The sequence below is a fragment of the Chenopodium quinoa genome, unplaced genomic scaffold (genome assembly GCF_001683475.1).
Source record: "Chenopodium quinoa cultivar QQ74 unplaced genomic scaffold, ASM168347v1, whole genome shotgun sequence".
Classification (NCBI taxonomy): domain Eukaryota; kingdom Viridiplantae; phylum Streptophyta; class Magnoliopsida; order Caryophyllales; family Amaranthaceae; genus Chenopodium; species Chenopodium quinoa.
In genome coordinates, this window is record NW_018744136.1 from 24,099 (window position 1) to 39,618 (window position 15,520).

General features: G+C 33.1%; 1 protein-coding gene and 1 long non-coding RNA gene across 3 annotated transcripts; both read left to right on the forward strand.

Moving 5' to 3' along the window:
- Positions 1–1,032: 1,032 nt before the first annotated feature.
- On the forward strand, positions 1,033–3,272 carry LOC110692904. Of its 2 annotated transcripts, none has more exons than XR_002505540.1 (3): positions 1,033–1,770; positions 1,944–2,124; positions 2,927–3,272. It is a non-coding gene; the product is annotated as an uncharacterized LOC110692904 (long non-coding RNA). The 2 variants fall into 2 exon arrangements; XR_002505541.1 differs by having other exon boundaries at positions 1,034–1,761.
- Positions 3,273–6,308: 3,036 nt separating this feature from the next.
- LOC110692905 (ankyrin repeat-containing protein ITN1-like) lies at positions 6,309–10,089 on the forward strand. Its single transcript, XM_021869978.1, has 2 exons — positions 6,309–7,142; positions 9,189–10,089. The coding sequence occupies exons 1-2, from the start codon at positions 6,468–6,470 to the stop codon at positions 9,945–9,947; spliced, it is 1,434 nt and encodes a 477-aa protein (XP_021725670.1). The 5' UTR covers positions 6,309–6,467; the 3' UTR covers positions 9,948–10,089.
- Positions 10,090–15,520: the final 5,431 nt, after the last annotated feature.

Below are 15,520 nucleotides of genomic sequence, written 5' to 3' on the forward strand. Positions count from 1 at the left end.
TCTTTTCGCTAGAATTTATCATCAACGTTCCCAAAACTTTTCTTCATTCGTTCCCAAAACTTTTCTTCATTCGTTCTTCTCAGCAACAATTCGTTCCCCGCAACAATTCGTTCCCAGCAACTGAATTCGAGCAAAAATTCGAAGGTAATTAAGCTACCTCCTTATTCGTTCCCAGCAGCAGCATAAGACAAATTTTCGAGCAACAAACGCACAGGTAACGAACCCTAAACTAGTGCAGCGTATTCGAACCCTAATTTTCGAGCAACATGTATTGATTTTGTTGGTTAATGTATGTAAATTTATGCAGCAAATTCGAAGGTTTAATTTGAACCCTAATTTAGAGCATAAACGAGCAAATTCGAAGGTTTATTTTGAGGTATTCTTTTTTCTTGGTTTTTTTTTCCGTTTTTAATTGATTGTTATTTTTGTTTTGTTCAATTTGCTTCAGAATTTAGGTTTTTTTGGGGCCAAATCTAGTTAATTAGTCTGGAATTGGGGAGAATTGAATTGGGTATTGTTTTTGAATTTTAAGTGAATTAGGAAGTTGCTGGTTTAGAATTTTGATTTGGGTTAGTTTGAATTTGAAACCCTTTTCATTGTTGCCATTCACCGGCGGTTTGATTTGAGTTATAAGTTTGCGATTATTTCATTGTTTTTGTTTCTTATGCTTTCTCTGTTAACCTTATTGTATCCATTAGCTTGATATTGCTACACGCTAACACTGAGGTTTTACTTGATATGTAGTGCTAGGACTGTGCCTCCCAATTCATTCATAGTGCTTGAGGAAAAAGTGTAGTGTGAAATGGAATTCAGAGAGTTGCCCCTTGTAAATTGAATTATCTGTTGCCATGAGGGTCAGAGGAACTTACTTTTTGATGAATTATTGGTCATAGTTTGATTAGAGAACTAAATCCGACATATATGTGAGTAAGTGACAAATAGCGTATACATTGTCATAGTACGAAGTATACTGAATGATGGGCATACAACTTAAAATTCTAATTACGAATCGGTGTGTCGAAGAAGAATAGAGAATAATGTGATTCTATTTAGTGGGGGGAGAGGGGGGGGACTCTTTATTCGTTTCTTATACTGGTTTGCTTGGCCTTGATTATATGATACAAAGGGATGGTTTAGGTTCTTTCTTTATTGGTCATAGTTTGTGATAAATCTGCATGATTGAATGGTTAAGGCATTAAGGAAACTTCCTTAACCATTGACACATGACGATAGACCTGAAACCGAGTATGTATTAGCTTAAAAATCAATTTTATTATCAATAGAGCAAAAAGATGAGGAAAAGATTTGGATACATAAGCTTGTTTGTTTGTTTGTTTTTATTGTTTTTTTTTTTTTTTTAGCGCAAATGTGCTACCATGGAACTGCTAAGATTAAAGTTCTGTGATGGCTGCTTTACAGCTTTGTTACTTCTAATTAAGATGAAGTTTCTTTGTACAGAAATGCTGGCAAAAATCTGCACATATTTTTTTTAATTAGATTGCATCTTCCTTTCCTGAGACCAAATTTTATGATTTGGGCGTTGCTTAAGCATTTTGAGATTATTTATTTTCAGAAGCCCTTGTAAATTTCCTTGTCTCTTCTCTCATTGCTTCCACTATGTTGCACTCATTGTTCAAGCTTCTCAGGATATTTTTTGGTTAATTTTACAGGCATTGAGACAAAAAAACGAAGCTCTGTATAAGGAAGTGGAGCAACTTAAGCACAAACTCGTAGAAATTGAGAAGCTAGCAAAGGGACAAGGTATAGCTGGTATTTTCAACTTCAGATTTTTTGGACAGTCAGGAATTGAAAAGTCAGCACAAGGTGCTTGAACTGACTGATAATTCATCTCTGGACTAAATTCACTAGCAACCTTAATTTTTTTATTTTTAGCTTTGTTTAGTTTTTACTTTTGGGTGATATGTGCCTGATGCTTTGTCCAGGATACTTGCTAGCCTGATCAACAAGAAAAGCAGCTGCTGATTGCTCAATTGCCTTTCCATTTGGAGGAGAAAAGTTTTGGTTACCCAGACCATCCGCCCCGTGAATAGTTCTGTGCTTCAGGAAGACGAGTTTCATCGGCTAGCGGATTCCACCATACATCATCTGCTCGAGAAACTCGAGGTAATTATTAATGTTGCCATTGATAGGATGCTTTGTCCATGTTTTATTTGCTATATATTCAAGCAAGTGAAATTAAAATAGAATTCATAATGCTTTTGGCTTTTGGGATAAGTGATTTGGAGAGATTGCTAAATATATATATTTTTTTTGATAGGTATGTTGCCTTACCTCTTAATTAGTGAAGAGGTATTTCCAATTGATGTTCAAAAAGTTTGGGTGTTATAATTATTGAATTTGACCACTGTTTTTCATAATACCCTCTTGTTAATTTTTCCTGGTATAAAGTTATTCATTAACAATAGTATATAACTAAAAATATATTCAAGTGAGTTCTTGTTAATTTTGCCTAGTTTGAGGCGATAGTACACATACGATATTGTCTTCACTTGTGGTATATACTCTAACCATTTTATTATGTAGTTTTAACTTACTTTTTGTGGTTGGAATAATGATTGTGAATTATAGTGGATTTCTAATTGTGATATAATTGATTGAAATTGTAATAATGTTTGCATCATTGGCTTAGATACCCGTTCAGGGCTTACTCATTAGGAGTAAGTTCTGAATAGTCCCCGATTTGGGACTGTTCTTGAATGTTCTATCTCATTTAGGTTGTAACTACTTGAAGTGTTTTTGGATCTAAGAAACTTATGTGCCCTCGAAATAATGCAATATCATCATAATAGTGAGGACCTTATTACGGTATGAGGTGTCAAAAATTTCATTTTAACTTAATAAATACAATTTGAAGTACTTACACTTGGATTAAACTTTTGATCTTTTGTTTGTGTTGTGCTAATAGGATTTTTCAAGATCTACACCGTACACAAATGAGGAGATAAACGAGGTTTGAGATATTTGGGCAGACTATTTTGTATGCAATGTTGAACTTTAGATCTACACTTACAAAACTCCATTTACTTGTTAGACTCTTGTTCTATTTGTTAGGATTGACATGAATGTATGTATTTTGTTTACCAACAATTTGGGTTGGTGTTGGTGATTGTGTTGAATGATGACTATAATGTCAATGGAATTGAGTTGTAAATTTATTGGACAGGTTTTTGATATGATGCCGTCATTCCCAATTTTATGGGTAGGCCAAATTACAAAGGAAACTCTGCCAAAATTTATATTTGAATTCTTTATTATTGCTTCTTACTTTTTATTTTGTATTATATATATGTTTATATATCATTTGCATCGCTGATCATTAAACAAACAAGCAACGCAAATAATTCGCTGTTTGAATTGTCAAACAAGATTCATTTGCGTCACAATATTGTAAAAAAGCGATGCAAATAACTAGAATTCGCTTCACCATTTAACACTATTTGCGTCGCGTTTTTATTAAAAAAAGACGCAAATAAATATCATTTGCGTCGCTAATTTATAAATAAACGACGCAAATAACACTCCTTTGCGTCGCTTTTTTGTAAATAAGCAACGCAAATAACAATCATTTGCGTCGCACTTTTATAAATGTGTGAAGCAAATAAGAGTTATTTGCGTCGCACTTTTATAAAAGTGCGGAGCAAATAAGAGTTATTTGCGTCGCACCAATGTGCGACGCAAATGACTTAAAAGTCATTTGCGTCGCGAACACTTGCTTCGCACCTAGAACCGACGCAAATACACTCTAAAAGTGCGACGCAAATGACCATTTCTCTACTAGTGATGGTGTTTATACTCGTTGGACATGTTGTGCAATTTATATGGAAGAAGATTAGTTGGCGAAAGAGGCAATCAATAATAAAGTTTTTCAAGAGGTGCTATCCATGGTCAAAAACCACTACAAATGTATCAAATACAAGCAATCATGTATTATAGTCAAAACTCACTAATGTGTGTCGTCCAATCTTTATATCCTTAGCTTTAGCAAGTTTGTTGCTTTACATTCTTCATGTATATATATTAAAACTTGTGTGACCTTTAATATTATTACTTATTTTTAAAATAGTAACCTATATTAAAACTTGTGTGACCTTTAATGTTATTACTTATTTTTAAAACTTGTTATTACTTATTATTACTTGTGTGACTTTTAATGTTATTACTTATTTTTAAAACTTATGTGACCTTTATATATATATATATATATATATATATATATATATATATATATATATATATATATATATATATATATATATATATATATATATATATATATATATATATATATATATATATATATATATATATATATATACACATATATATTACTTATTTTTAAAATAGTAACCTATATTAAAACTTGTGTGACCTTTAATGTTATTGTGAACCTAAATTGCGAGTTATGTTGAACAATAGTGACCTAAATTTTAACATATTGACCTCTATTATTCATATTGACCAATATATTAAAAATTTCATAAAAAAAGTAACCTCATATAACTTTTATAATGTCACAATGACTTTTATTTCAATATTGTATCCTTTAATTTAAAATAGTGACTTTTTTTTATTTATTAATAAACATCATAGTGTCTCTAATGTTAGTGATCCACAATAAATTATTGTGAACCAGGTCTATTTAAGAATTTATAAACTAAAATATAGTTTTACACTTTATATTGATTTATTTAAGTAAAAAAACCAGATTTTGAATTTTTTTTTCTATTTTTTTTGGACCTAAGCTAGTTCCGCCCCTGACGACACTCCATACTGCTATATTATTATCCAAGACCTTTCAACGTAACGACACTCCATATTGCTAAATGAGACGTTTAACAGACACTCCCTTGCATTTATAAATGAGACGTACTATGTACAAAGAGCAATTGTTCCTCAGCAAATAAGACGACTTTGACCTGTATGAACAAGGCTCCACCATCGACTAAGATGCGTACTATACTACTACGCACTAATTGCCTGTCGGAAGCTCTATCATCAACGTATTCATTTCATACATCTTAAAACTTGTGAATTGATAGCATGGTACTCCACTACTCCATATCATCTTGTAGGAAGAAAAGAAAATTACAGGATTACTACCTTCATTTCATATTTTGTGCAAGTGTGCAACAAAAATGTAGTGGCCTGAAGACACTCTCAAGTAATATAGGCTCGTAATTTTTTTGTCTACGATCTGATCTAAAGTGGTTTGACCTTGAACCAGTGACCACCATACGCATGGGATAAGTTGAGTCCAACGATCAGTACTGTAATTTATAATTCATGAGTGATAGACCGACCACTCACTCCAAAAGACAGTACGTCCACCATTTATCCCGAAAATTTAGTTGATCAGTCCAATGTTTCTACATTGGCTGCTTTGTTTGTTTGTATTATTACATTAATACATGTCCCTACCGGACGAACGTACTACAACCACCAAGTCATGATGCATGTATATCTCCGTACACCACAATACCGCATGCTCCAAACAAAACAACGGGTACTCCGTAATACATATTGTGTTTTTTTAATTATTACACTTCTCAAACGCAGCCATATTTTAAGTGTTAAACTTATTTGTTGAGGTTACATTTTAATATTATATATATCTCTTCTCTTAGGTTCCTAGTCAAATCTACTACAACTTTTTTATTATTATTATTATTATTATTATTACAAAGTACTTGTATTTCTTTCCATCCACATTCATTACATTTATATTAACATTCAATAAACTATTATCTCTTTAATATTTTATAGTAATAGTTTGAAATATGACTATCATAATTTTTAATAATTATATATTTTTTCCTCCAAGTAATAAATTATATTACTTTATTTTGGGTATAAAATAGTATAATAAACATTTATTTTTATTTATTATATTTTTAGTTTCATTTGCATAATTTTTTTTATTTTCTAGTTTCACAAAATATAATTATTTTATATTGAATAAAAATTTCCAAAATTATGTATGCATTGTAGATATTATTATTTTATATTGGACAAAAATTTTCAAAATAATTACAACATTTCCTCATTTAGTAAGGACCTACTACTACTTTTTATTTCTCTCTCCTACCAACCCCACTTTCACTACTTTTTTTTTTTATTATTATTATTTACTCAATATCTCACCTTTTTTTTTTTTTTTTTTTTTTAATTACGGAGTATTTTTCAATATTTCAGGTATCCCAGTCACACATTTATTTTACTCTATTCAGCTCGTCTTTTTAAAATTATGTAGATGTCACACTGATGCACTTAAAAGAGTGGTATAATTAATGGTGAAGAGTACAAGGTTAGTTGTACAGAGACAACTATCTTGCAACTTGAGTGTTTATATATATGTACATATTCATAAAGTTCAAGATAATTTATCTCTTCAATCTCATTTTAAAATTTCAACCCCTTAACCTTTCAAAAAACCAAACAAAGTTAAGATGGAAGGACAACCTAAACAGAGTGTTCTTCAGGAAAACCTACCCTCTTACATGATTAAAAAGTTAACAGACAAGGTAACCCCATTACATGAAGCTGCTAATCGTGATATACGATTACAAGATGCTGCACTCGAAGGAGAAGTAACTTTGTTGAACGATTTGCTCCTAGAAGATCCACACATCCTAGATCGCAACCGGTACATGGCTCAAAATGGTTGCTCTCCATTACATGTATCCGCAAAAGCTGGTCACCTAGGATTTGTGCAAATGATTCTACAACACAAGCCAGATTTAGCAGAAGAGCTTGATCAATCAAAACGATGGTCACCACTACACATGGCCTCGGCAAAAGGGCACTTGGAGATAGTCAATGTGTTGTTAGAAGCAAATCCTAAAATGTGTTTTGCTCGGGATATTGATGGTAGGAACGCAGTCCATATTTCCGCCATATATGGACATACTGGTGTTCTTGCAGTGCTTCTTCGGGCGAAGCCACAGACAGCTTTGGAGCTGACTAATGCCGGCGAAACTGTTTTTCACTTGTGTGTGAAACACAATCGGCCAGAGGCTCTTCAGTTTTTGATAGCTTTCACAGATAATGATAAACTGCTCAACTCCAAGGACAGTGGTGACAATACCGTCTTACACTTAGCAGTGGCTGCTAAACAACATGGGGTACTCATAAATTCTTTCTACTTCATTCTTCCTGTTTATCATTGCATCATTTTATTTTTACAATTTCCGGACACAGTTATTTTACTATAAATACTACCTCCGTTTCTGAAAATTCGACTCACTTTGCAATTGTGCGGTCTCCAATGAACATTTTTGACCATGAATAACTCGAGTTGTGTATAAGTAAAAATTATAAAAAGTTGATATTTGGATTATTTATAATAAGGGGAATCTAATAAAGTCTCACATGCTAATTCATTTATATTGTATAGCTCATAAAATGTGGTTAAAGTTATTTTATTTTATATGAATAGTAAGTGAGTCGAACTTTCAGGATCGGAGGTACTATAAGTTGAAGTAAACATTGTGATCGAGATGAATCTAACAAAATTTTCTAAGTGTTTAAATAAATAATAAAAAAAAAAAAAAGAAACAAGAAACATACGGTTGTGAAATATGTGCTTTCAAACAATTATCAGTTTATTTAAAAATTATTTACTTAAGGTTATTATGACCATTGTTAAAGCAAAATAATGTTGAAAAGCATGTACTCCAAGTGTTTCCGTTTAATGAATCTAGTATTCTAGTTTGACCATGCAGATCTATTAATACATACACATATTTGACTCTTAACGTTCTAATTACATATTATTAAAATATGACACTCTTACATCAATTGTTGAGAGTAGGGATGACAAGGAGTTCTAGAGCCGATCCTAGATTTGGATCCAAAAATTTAAGACCCAATGAATCTAGGTCATCAAATCGGTCTATTTGCTCTTAGTTAGGTATAATAATTACAATTACAACCCCAGATCCGATCTATAAATTAAAAAAAAATATATATATGGTTTCCACCTAACCCGATCTAGCTTGATATGTAAAAATATACAAAGGATGAAAATTTGAAAATTGAAGATTATAATCATGTCAACAACCTTTATGACCCATTTCAAACTTTATACTTAATGGATCTAAATGTAGGTTTAATTTTTCTAGACCGAACAAATTTAGGTTCGGATCCACCTCCTAAGATATAGGTCTTCACCCAAATCTTATTAGACCCAAACTGGATTCAACACATTGGCATCCATAATTGAGACTAATCCAACAAGGTTCCACATGCCTATTTTATTTTCTATAATATTTTGTTAAGAGTATTTCATGTATAATGATGTACTCTATTGGCTTGATTTATTTTGTGTAATTAGTCTTCTAATTGTGGGCTTAGGCGTGTGTGTGTGTTACACCTATGTTTATGTTACTCCTGCTTACTGTGAATACAACTCATCAAGGAAATCATTTTCCCAAATCTTTCAAATCTTTATATACTCGTAGTGAATACTTCCTCCTTGTTTTAATAAATGTTACACTTTGACTTTTTCCAATATTTATATAATGATTTTGACTTGATTATTTTACTAATTATTAAAAAAAAAAAAAAAAAAAAAAAACAATTGTACTCCCTCCGTGTTTTAATAAGTGTTACAGTTTGACCGGCACATAGTTTTAGGTGATTTAATTGACTTAAATTAAATAAGAGATAAGTGGGGTAGTTAGAGTATTAAAAAATTATAAAAGAAAGATAGTGGGGTTAATAGTTTATTGAAAAATAATGGATGTGAGAAGAAATATATAATAAAAAAAGTAGTTGTAGGTTTAGGTGGGGACCATGAGGAGAGGGATATAATATTTAAATGTAGTTTTTTGCCAAAAATGGAAGTGTAACACTTATTAAAAAACGGCCGGATTTAGCAAGTGTAACACTTATTAAAACACGGAGGGAGTATAATACATTGTTGGATTCGTTACAATGTATACGTTCATAATACTCCGTATTAATAATTTTCCTAGCATATAGTAAGATAAAATTATGGTTAAAAAATCGTGTCTCAACATACGTGTTTGGTCAAATTGTAACACCTATAAAAACACGGAAAGAGTCTTTGTAAAATCCTAACCAGGGACATACAAAAAAATAGTTTGATTGCATAAGAATGTTAACATGCCCTCTCTTATGTTTTCTCCTCATTGTTATGCATGCAGGTAGTAGACATCTTACTAGAAACAAAGATGGATAAAAATGCTATCAATAGAAATGGCTTTACAGCGAAGGATCTTTGTAGTCGGAGTACGAAAGAAGAGGTTGATATTAAGATTTGGAAATCCCTAAAGCGTGCCAAAGCATCAAGAAGAAAGAATACAGTAAATAGACACCGAGATTGGTTAGAGAAGCAGCGTAATGCTCTAATGGTGGTAGCCTCCCTGATAGCAACAATGGCTTTTCAAACCGGAGTGAATCCTCCAGGAGGTGTTTGGCAAGAGGATGATAATGAAAATAACTACAAAGCAGGCAATTCCATAATGCAAGACAAGGATAGTCAGAGGTATAATAGAATGCTAATTTATAACACAATCGGACTGTTTTCATCTCTATTTGTCATTCTTCTCCTTATAAGCGGCCTTCCTTGTAAGCGACTTTCTGTGGGTATTTTGATGATAACCATGTGGATTGCCGTAATAGCAACAGCATTGACTTACTCTATCTCAATAATCTTTCAAGCAAATGTTGGTGATCTTCTTTTTTTGACTGATTATAATCAAAACGACCTGGACCCAAAGAAATACAAACCAGTTATTAAAGTATTAAATATATCTGTTATAATTTGGGTCTGCTTTTTAGTAATTTTGGTCCTTGCACATTTTATGCGCACCATAATCAAGCTCGTCAAGGAAATGGTACAAGCAGCGATAAATATGTGGGATACGAGCAATGGAAGGAGCACAAGACCCCCACCAGTTTAGTGGTTGTCATAAGAACTAGTTACATTTCGGTATTCATGTTTAGATTTCCAATTATGTATGTGTTTGAATAGCAATGAGAGCATTCTGTTTATGTGAAAGTCTAACTGGCTAATACAAGAGGGGGGGTGAATTGTATTTGAGGTGAAATCTAAAAACTTTTTGCGGAATTTAACTAAATGAAATAATGACAAGAGAAGATATAGGCTTTTCTAAATTTCCACTATGTAATCAAACTCTTTACAAGTGAAGATTCAAACCCGTTAACAAGTTCCACATGTTAGGAACTTGTTCCCAACTCTCACAGAAGACTTCAGCAACGAAGCTTCCTTAACCTCACCTTATACAAACTCACAATCCCAAACCCAGAGTACTTGAATACAATCAGAGATTACAAATACCTATTGCACTCAAGAATATATGAAGGATAATAACTCTCTTTATGTTGTTAGTTGACTACTGGAATTTTTATGCTCAAGAGTTCTATTTCGCTGAGATAGTTTGCATGAGTATTTATAGAGAAGGCTTAGTCATTAACCTCCACTATTATCACGTCCACATGTCAACACTCCACTAATAACTTGTGGAGTTATCTTGACAGATGGTGATCATGAAGGAGGTTTCCTAGCCTTATCTCATTAATCCATAATCTCAACAACTTGATACCCATTATCTTTTGTAAAACCGTATACTCAGAGATATTTACAACAAAGAAACTATTTTATTAACTTTATCAAAAGTTGTTTAAAAAGATTTTATTTAAAAGGATTTTATTTGAAAAGATAAATTAATTATTAAAACAACTAGATAATTATCTTAGATAATTATCTTTATTCGAAAATGGATGACTAGTTAAAACTTTTATAAATTATCTTTTTCCTTAAGAAATTATCTTTTTAAAACTAACTTTTATTCCAGTAGTCTTTTGATAACATAAGTCATTGAGTTCCTTTCCGACTTTATATTATTGAGTGCTCACAATTAAAACTAGAACGTGAGATTTGCATGAGGCTTTTTACAGAATGCTACTCCGCATCCAAGTTCCTACTCCGGAACGATCTTTGCTTGAACCCTTTATTCACCAAAGACTTAAAACGTTCATTAGTCGAGTTTGTCAATTTGTCCATCAAAACCAAAAGGGTCAACAAATTCCCCCTTTTTGATGATGACAAACATTGACAAACTTAGGTAAATAAAATCATCCAAGCATGCAACAAAAACTTAACACAGAACATGAGAACTTAAAAAAAACAGAGTAATTAAAAAACAAAACAAAAAAAAATACTTAAGTGAATTTAATTAAACAAACTAAAAGGACTGAGCAAAAGAAAACTTTAAAGAGACACTTAGACTACTAGTATTTTATTGAGTTGACTGGACTTAGCAGAAGGAACTTAGCAGAAGTTTGTACCTTCGATGTGTGAGTTCCTTGGTAAACACCTTAGCCGTCATGAAGTTTGTCTTTTCCCCCTTTTGGCATTATCAAAAGAAAAAAACATTTTGCTATACTCCCACTAGACTACGTAGGGAATAGTGAACTCAAATAATGCAAGGCAAAAATAAGTTAGGTACTAAATTGTCAACAAACACACACAATCATATGAAAAATACGAGCCAAGTTCCCATAGACGAAAATCAAAAGCAGGAAATCCAAACTGAAATCCAAAATGAAAGAGTAGCAAGAGTTAAGAGTTACAAACTGAAATCCAAAAGAAACAAGCAAAAGAAATTAAAAGTGACAAGTTCGAAATTGCAATCATGGGGAATAGGTAGGTTCATCAGCTGGGTTTATGGGGTCATTGGAGGCTTCCTCCACTTCTTCAAAAGCTACCCTGTTAATCGTCTCCAATATCTCCTGAGTGCTGTGCAGTATGTTCTTCTCAGCAGCATCAACCTTGTTCTCCATCCCAGTAAAACTAGTTGCCTGAGTATCTACCACAGCCTGCACTTGTCGTTGAAGAGAATTCAACTGCTTTGCCATTTCCTCCAGCTTTGTGCTCACTATCTTTGTCAGCTGCTCCATTGCTGTTTTCACCTGTTGAATATCAGAGACAGAAACATTTGTTCCAGAGAAGGCAGCAAAGCCTGTGGGCTGTGATGTAGGAAAAGCTGGGAAGGGAGAGGGAGAATTCTGTTTTGGAGGTGAGACAGGAGGGGAAGAGGGTTTTGGGGGTGAGGCATGAACAGGAGAGTTCTGTTTAGTGTGTTTTGGGGGTGAGTCATGAACAGAAGATGGTTCCGAAGCAAAAGGAACTTGTGTAGGGGTAAAGTCAGGGTCAGAGTGATCTGAAGAACTAGTGTCTTCAATAATCACAGGCTTTAGAGTAGAAGTAGTGGGTTGAGCAATTTTTCTCTTACTCCTCCTGAGTTCCCCTTTAAAATAAGGAAGGTCAAGACTCTCACTTTCTGTACTAGTTTCCCCCTCACTCTGAGTCTCCTCTTCTTTCTCAGATTCTGCCACTTGTGTTTCCCCCTCAGAAATTTCTTCCCCCTCTTTGTCTTCCTCTCCTTTTTCTTTACTTTCTTCTTTTTCAGACTCACATTCCTCCTCTTCTGACTCACTCGTATCACCTTCTACAACCTGTGCTTTCCCTTTGCCACTATGTTTCTCCTCTCCTCCTTTAGTCAAGAAAGTAATTATCCCACTCTCAAGTTTAAGGCTCAATCGAAGTAAAGATTGTTCCGAAAGAATGTTTTCAGGTTTAATATAAGTGGGTGACTCACTTTCAACATCAATCCCAAAGGATTTAAATAACACGGTAAGGAGAGATCCATATGGGATAGTAGTTTTAGCAGCATAGAAAACCAAATGTTCAATCATCAGTTTTGGAAAGTTTATTTTTATTTTTCGAGCAAGACAAAAGATGATGGTTGCATCTAGTAGAGATACTGTGCTTCGTTTTTGCAAACGGGGAACAATGCCTCTCCATGTGAAATTGAACAGTAATTTGTGAAGAGGAGTGAGTATGTTATGATGTGAGGTCTTGCTTTTCGGGTTTCCACCTATAAATTTGATTATCCTATTCTCATCATAATGCCCAATTTGTACAATTTGTTTGTGTTTTAGGTACGAACTATAGCCAGAGGTGGGGACTTTAAACAAGTTCCCTAAATATGCAACATCAAAATGAATGTGAGTATCTTTGACTGTAGCCGTGCATACACCATTGTTGTGTTTGAAGGTATTTTTAAATTCAAACAAAAGCTTAGGGTAAATTGGGTAGTGAGAACAATTTTGGAACAAATGCACCCATTCTTGATAATCAATTAAGGAGGTGAATTCAGAGAACTTACTTGCCGTACACCAGTCATAATTGATGTGATAGCCGTGAGTGTAGTTCCAAGATGGAAACTTTTGAGAGCTTCGCCTCTTCCTGTCGCCTCCTTTCACGTTTGTAGCCTTTCTTTTTGGTGGAGCTTGTGGGTGAACGACGGCAATTGGGACTGGTTCAGGGGAGCCGGCAGCAGAGGAGGGTTTGGTGGTTTCGGTGGATGAAGGTGTCCGGGTTTTTTGTGGTTTCGGTGTGGAGTTGAGGTTGGTTTTCATGGTTATGAAGGTGAGTTGAAAGGAAGGAGAAGATGAATAGTGTGAATAGGAAGGAGAGAGAGTGAGGCCGGTTATTATGAGGGTGTATGGGAAGGTTAATGTGATGTGATTGATGAGGGTGGAGTGTAAAAAATTTAATTGGGAAGGGTGAGAAAAAGTGACGGTTTATAGGGTGAGGTAGTGGGGTAGTTTTACTAGTAGTAGGATTTAGTAGGATGGTTTAATTGCAAACTTCAAACTTGACACAGTGATAGATAAAATTTAAAAGATTAGGAATATACAAAAAGTAAGGAGTAGAAAATATACTGGCTCCTTATCTTACGAAAGCAAATCTTTTTGTATTTTTGAATTATATGAGGAATAGAAAAAAAAATCATAGAGAAATAAAAGTTAGGAGGGAAAAAAATAAAAGATAAGAATAAAAGATAAAGAATAAAAGATAAAATTATAGAAAAAAAAAAAAAGATAATAACAAAACGGAAACAGAAAAAAAAAAAATTGAAAAAGTAGATAAGTGCAAATTGATCGTAAATTATGATGATAATTTATGTGATCATAATACAGAGAATAAAGAATGATGAAAAGGGAACTTGAAACAACATGGCTCAATATTTTTAACATATTAAAAGTATGTATAAGTGACTTTTCAATACTTCACAAATCTTTCCCCTGGGTAATTTCAGCTGTGTTATGCACACAAGATTGAGCATAGCATTGTTATTTCCATCCGATTTTACCTTAGGGGTTTCAAACAAAAATCACTTGAGCCGTAGCATCCCCAATTCCACACGCATCTTTTCAAACTTGTCTCTGCTTAAAGGCTTAGTTAATATATCAGCAATTTGACATTCAGTAGAAATAAATTCTAGCTTAATTAAGCCCTTTTCCACATTATCTTTCAAAAAGTGATGCCTTACATGTATATGCTTAACTTTAGAGTGTTGTACTGGATCTTTAGAGATGCAAATAGCACTTGTGTTATCACAATAAATAGGGACGCACTCTAAAATAATGCCATAGTCACGCAACTGTTGTTTTATCCATAGCAATTGGGAGCAACATGCAGCAGCAGCCACATATTCTGCTTCGGCAGTGGATAGAGCAACAGTGTTTTGTTTCTTGGAACTCCAAGAAACCATGCAAGAGCCTAAGAATTGGACCATACCTGACGTGCTTTTACGATTTACCAAATTTTTTTTTTTTTTGAATAAAGAATTTTTTTCACATTATATGCAATGGCGGATCCAGAAATTCAAAGTTGGTGGGTCACCATCTATTATAGCGAATAATGTTTTAAAGAGCAATTTATTTCCTAAGTTTTAAATAATTTGAACGTACAATTATAATTGTAAATATTAACATATGGGTTTGAAAACTTCAAATGTACGACAATTATGACTATGTATGATAAAATTTAATGTCATAATTCAAGTTACAATTATAACCAATAATTCAAGGGAACCATTGCATTGTGAAAATTTTGTTTGTTTAGAAATGTATTATAAAAGTTGTTATTCTTTTATCAACAAAATCTTGAAAATTAAAATTTAATTAATATAGAAACTAGAATTATAGAAAAAGGGAAAAGTAAAAAGGTCGAATGATAAGAAAAGAAGGAGAAGATTGAATAAGAAGCCAATCACAAATTCACAATGGCTATGTACCATAAGTCCATAATGGCAAAATAGAAATATAGGGAAGTGAAATTAAAAGAAAAAGGGGTTGAAATTAAATAAACAAATAGATCGAAAATAAAAATATACGAAAGTGTGAAATATTAAAAAATATTGAAAAAGAATAGGGGGAAAAATAGAAAAGCAAGCACAACAACTAGAAACATAGGGAAGTATTGTATGAAAGACTTAAAACAAATGTAAAAGAAAAGAGGAAGAGATAGAAAAGTTTAAAAAGGTAAAATGCTGAACGTGGGAATCGAACCCACGACCTAACAAGGAGACAACCCTATACGCATGAATTACCAACTGAGCTACGAGATTTATTTGGAATTGTTATGCACTTAGGGTTACAT

What these genes read in the sequence shown, in the direction of transcription:
- LOC110692905 (XM_021869978.1), top strand. Translation starts at nt 6,468, where the DNA reads ATGGAAGGACAACCTAAACAGAGTGTTCTTCAGGAAAACCTACCCTCT. An exon ending in TGGCTGCTAAACAACATGGG is followed by an intron (nt 7,143 to 9,188) that starts GTACTCATAAAT and finishes TTATGCATGCAG; the next exon opens with GTAGTAGACATCTTACTAGA.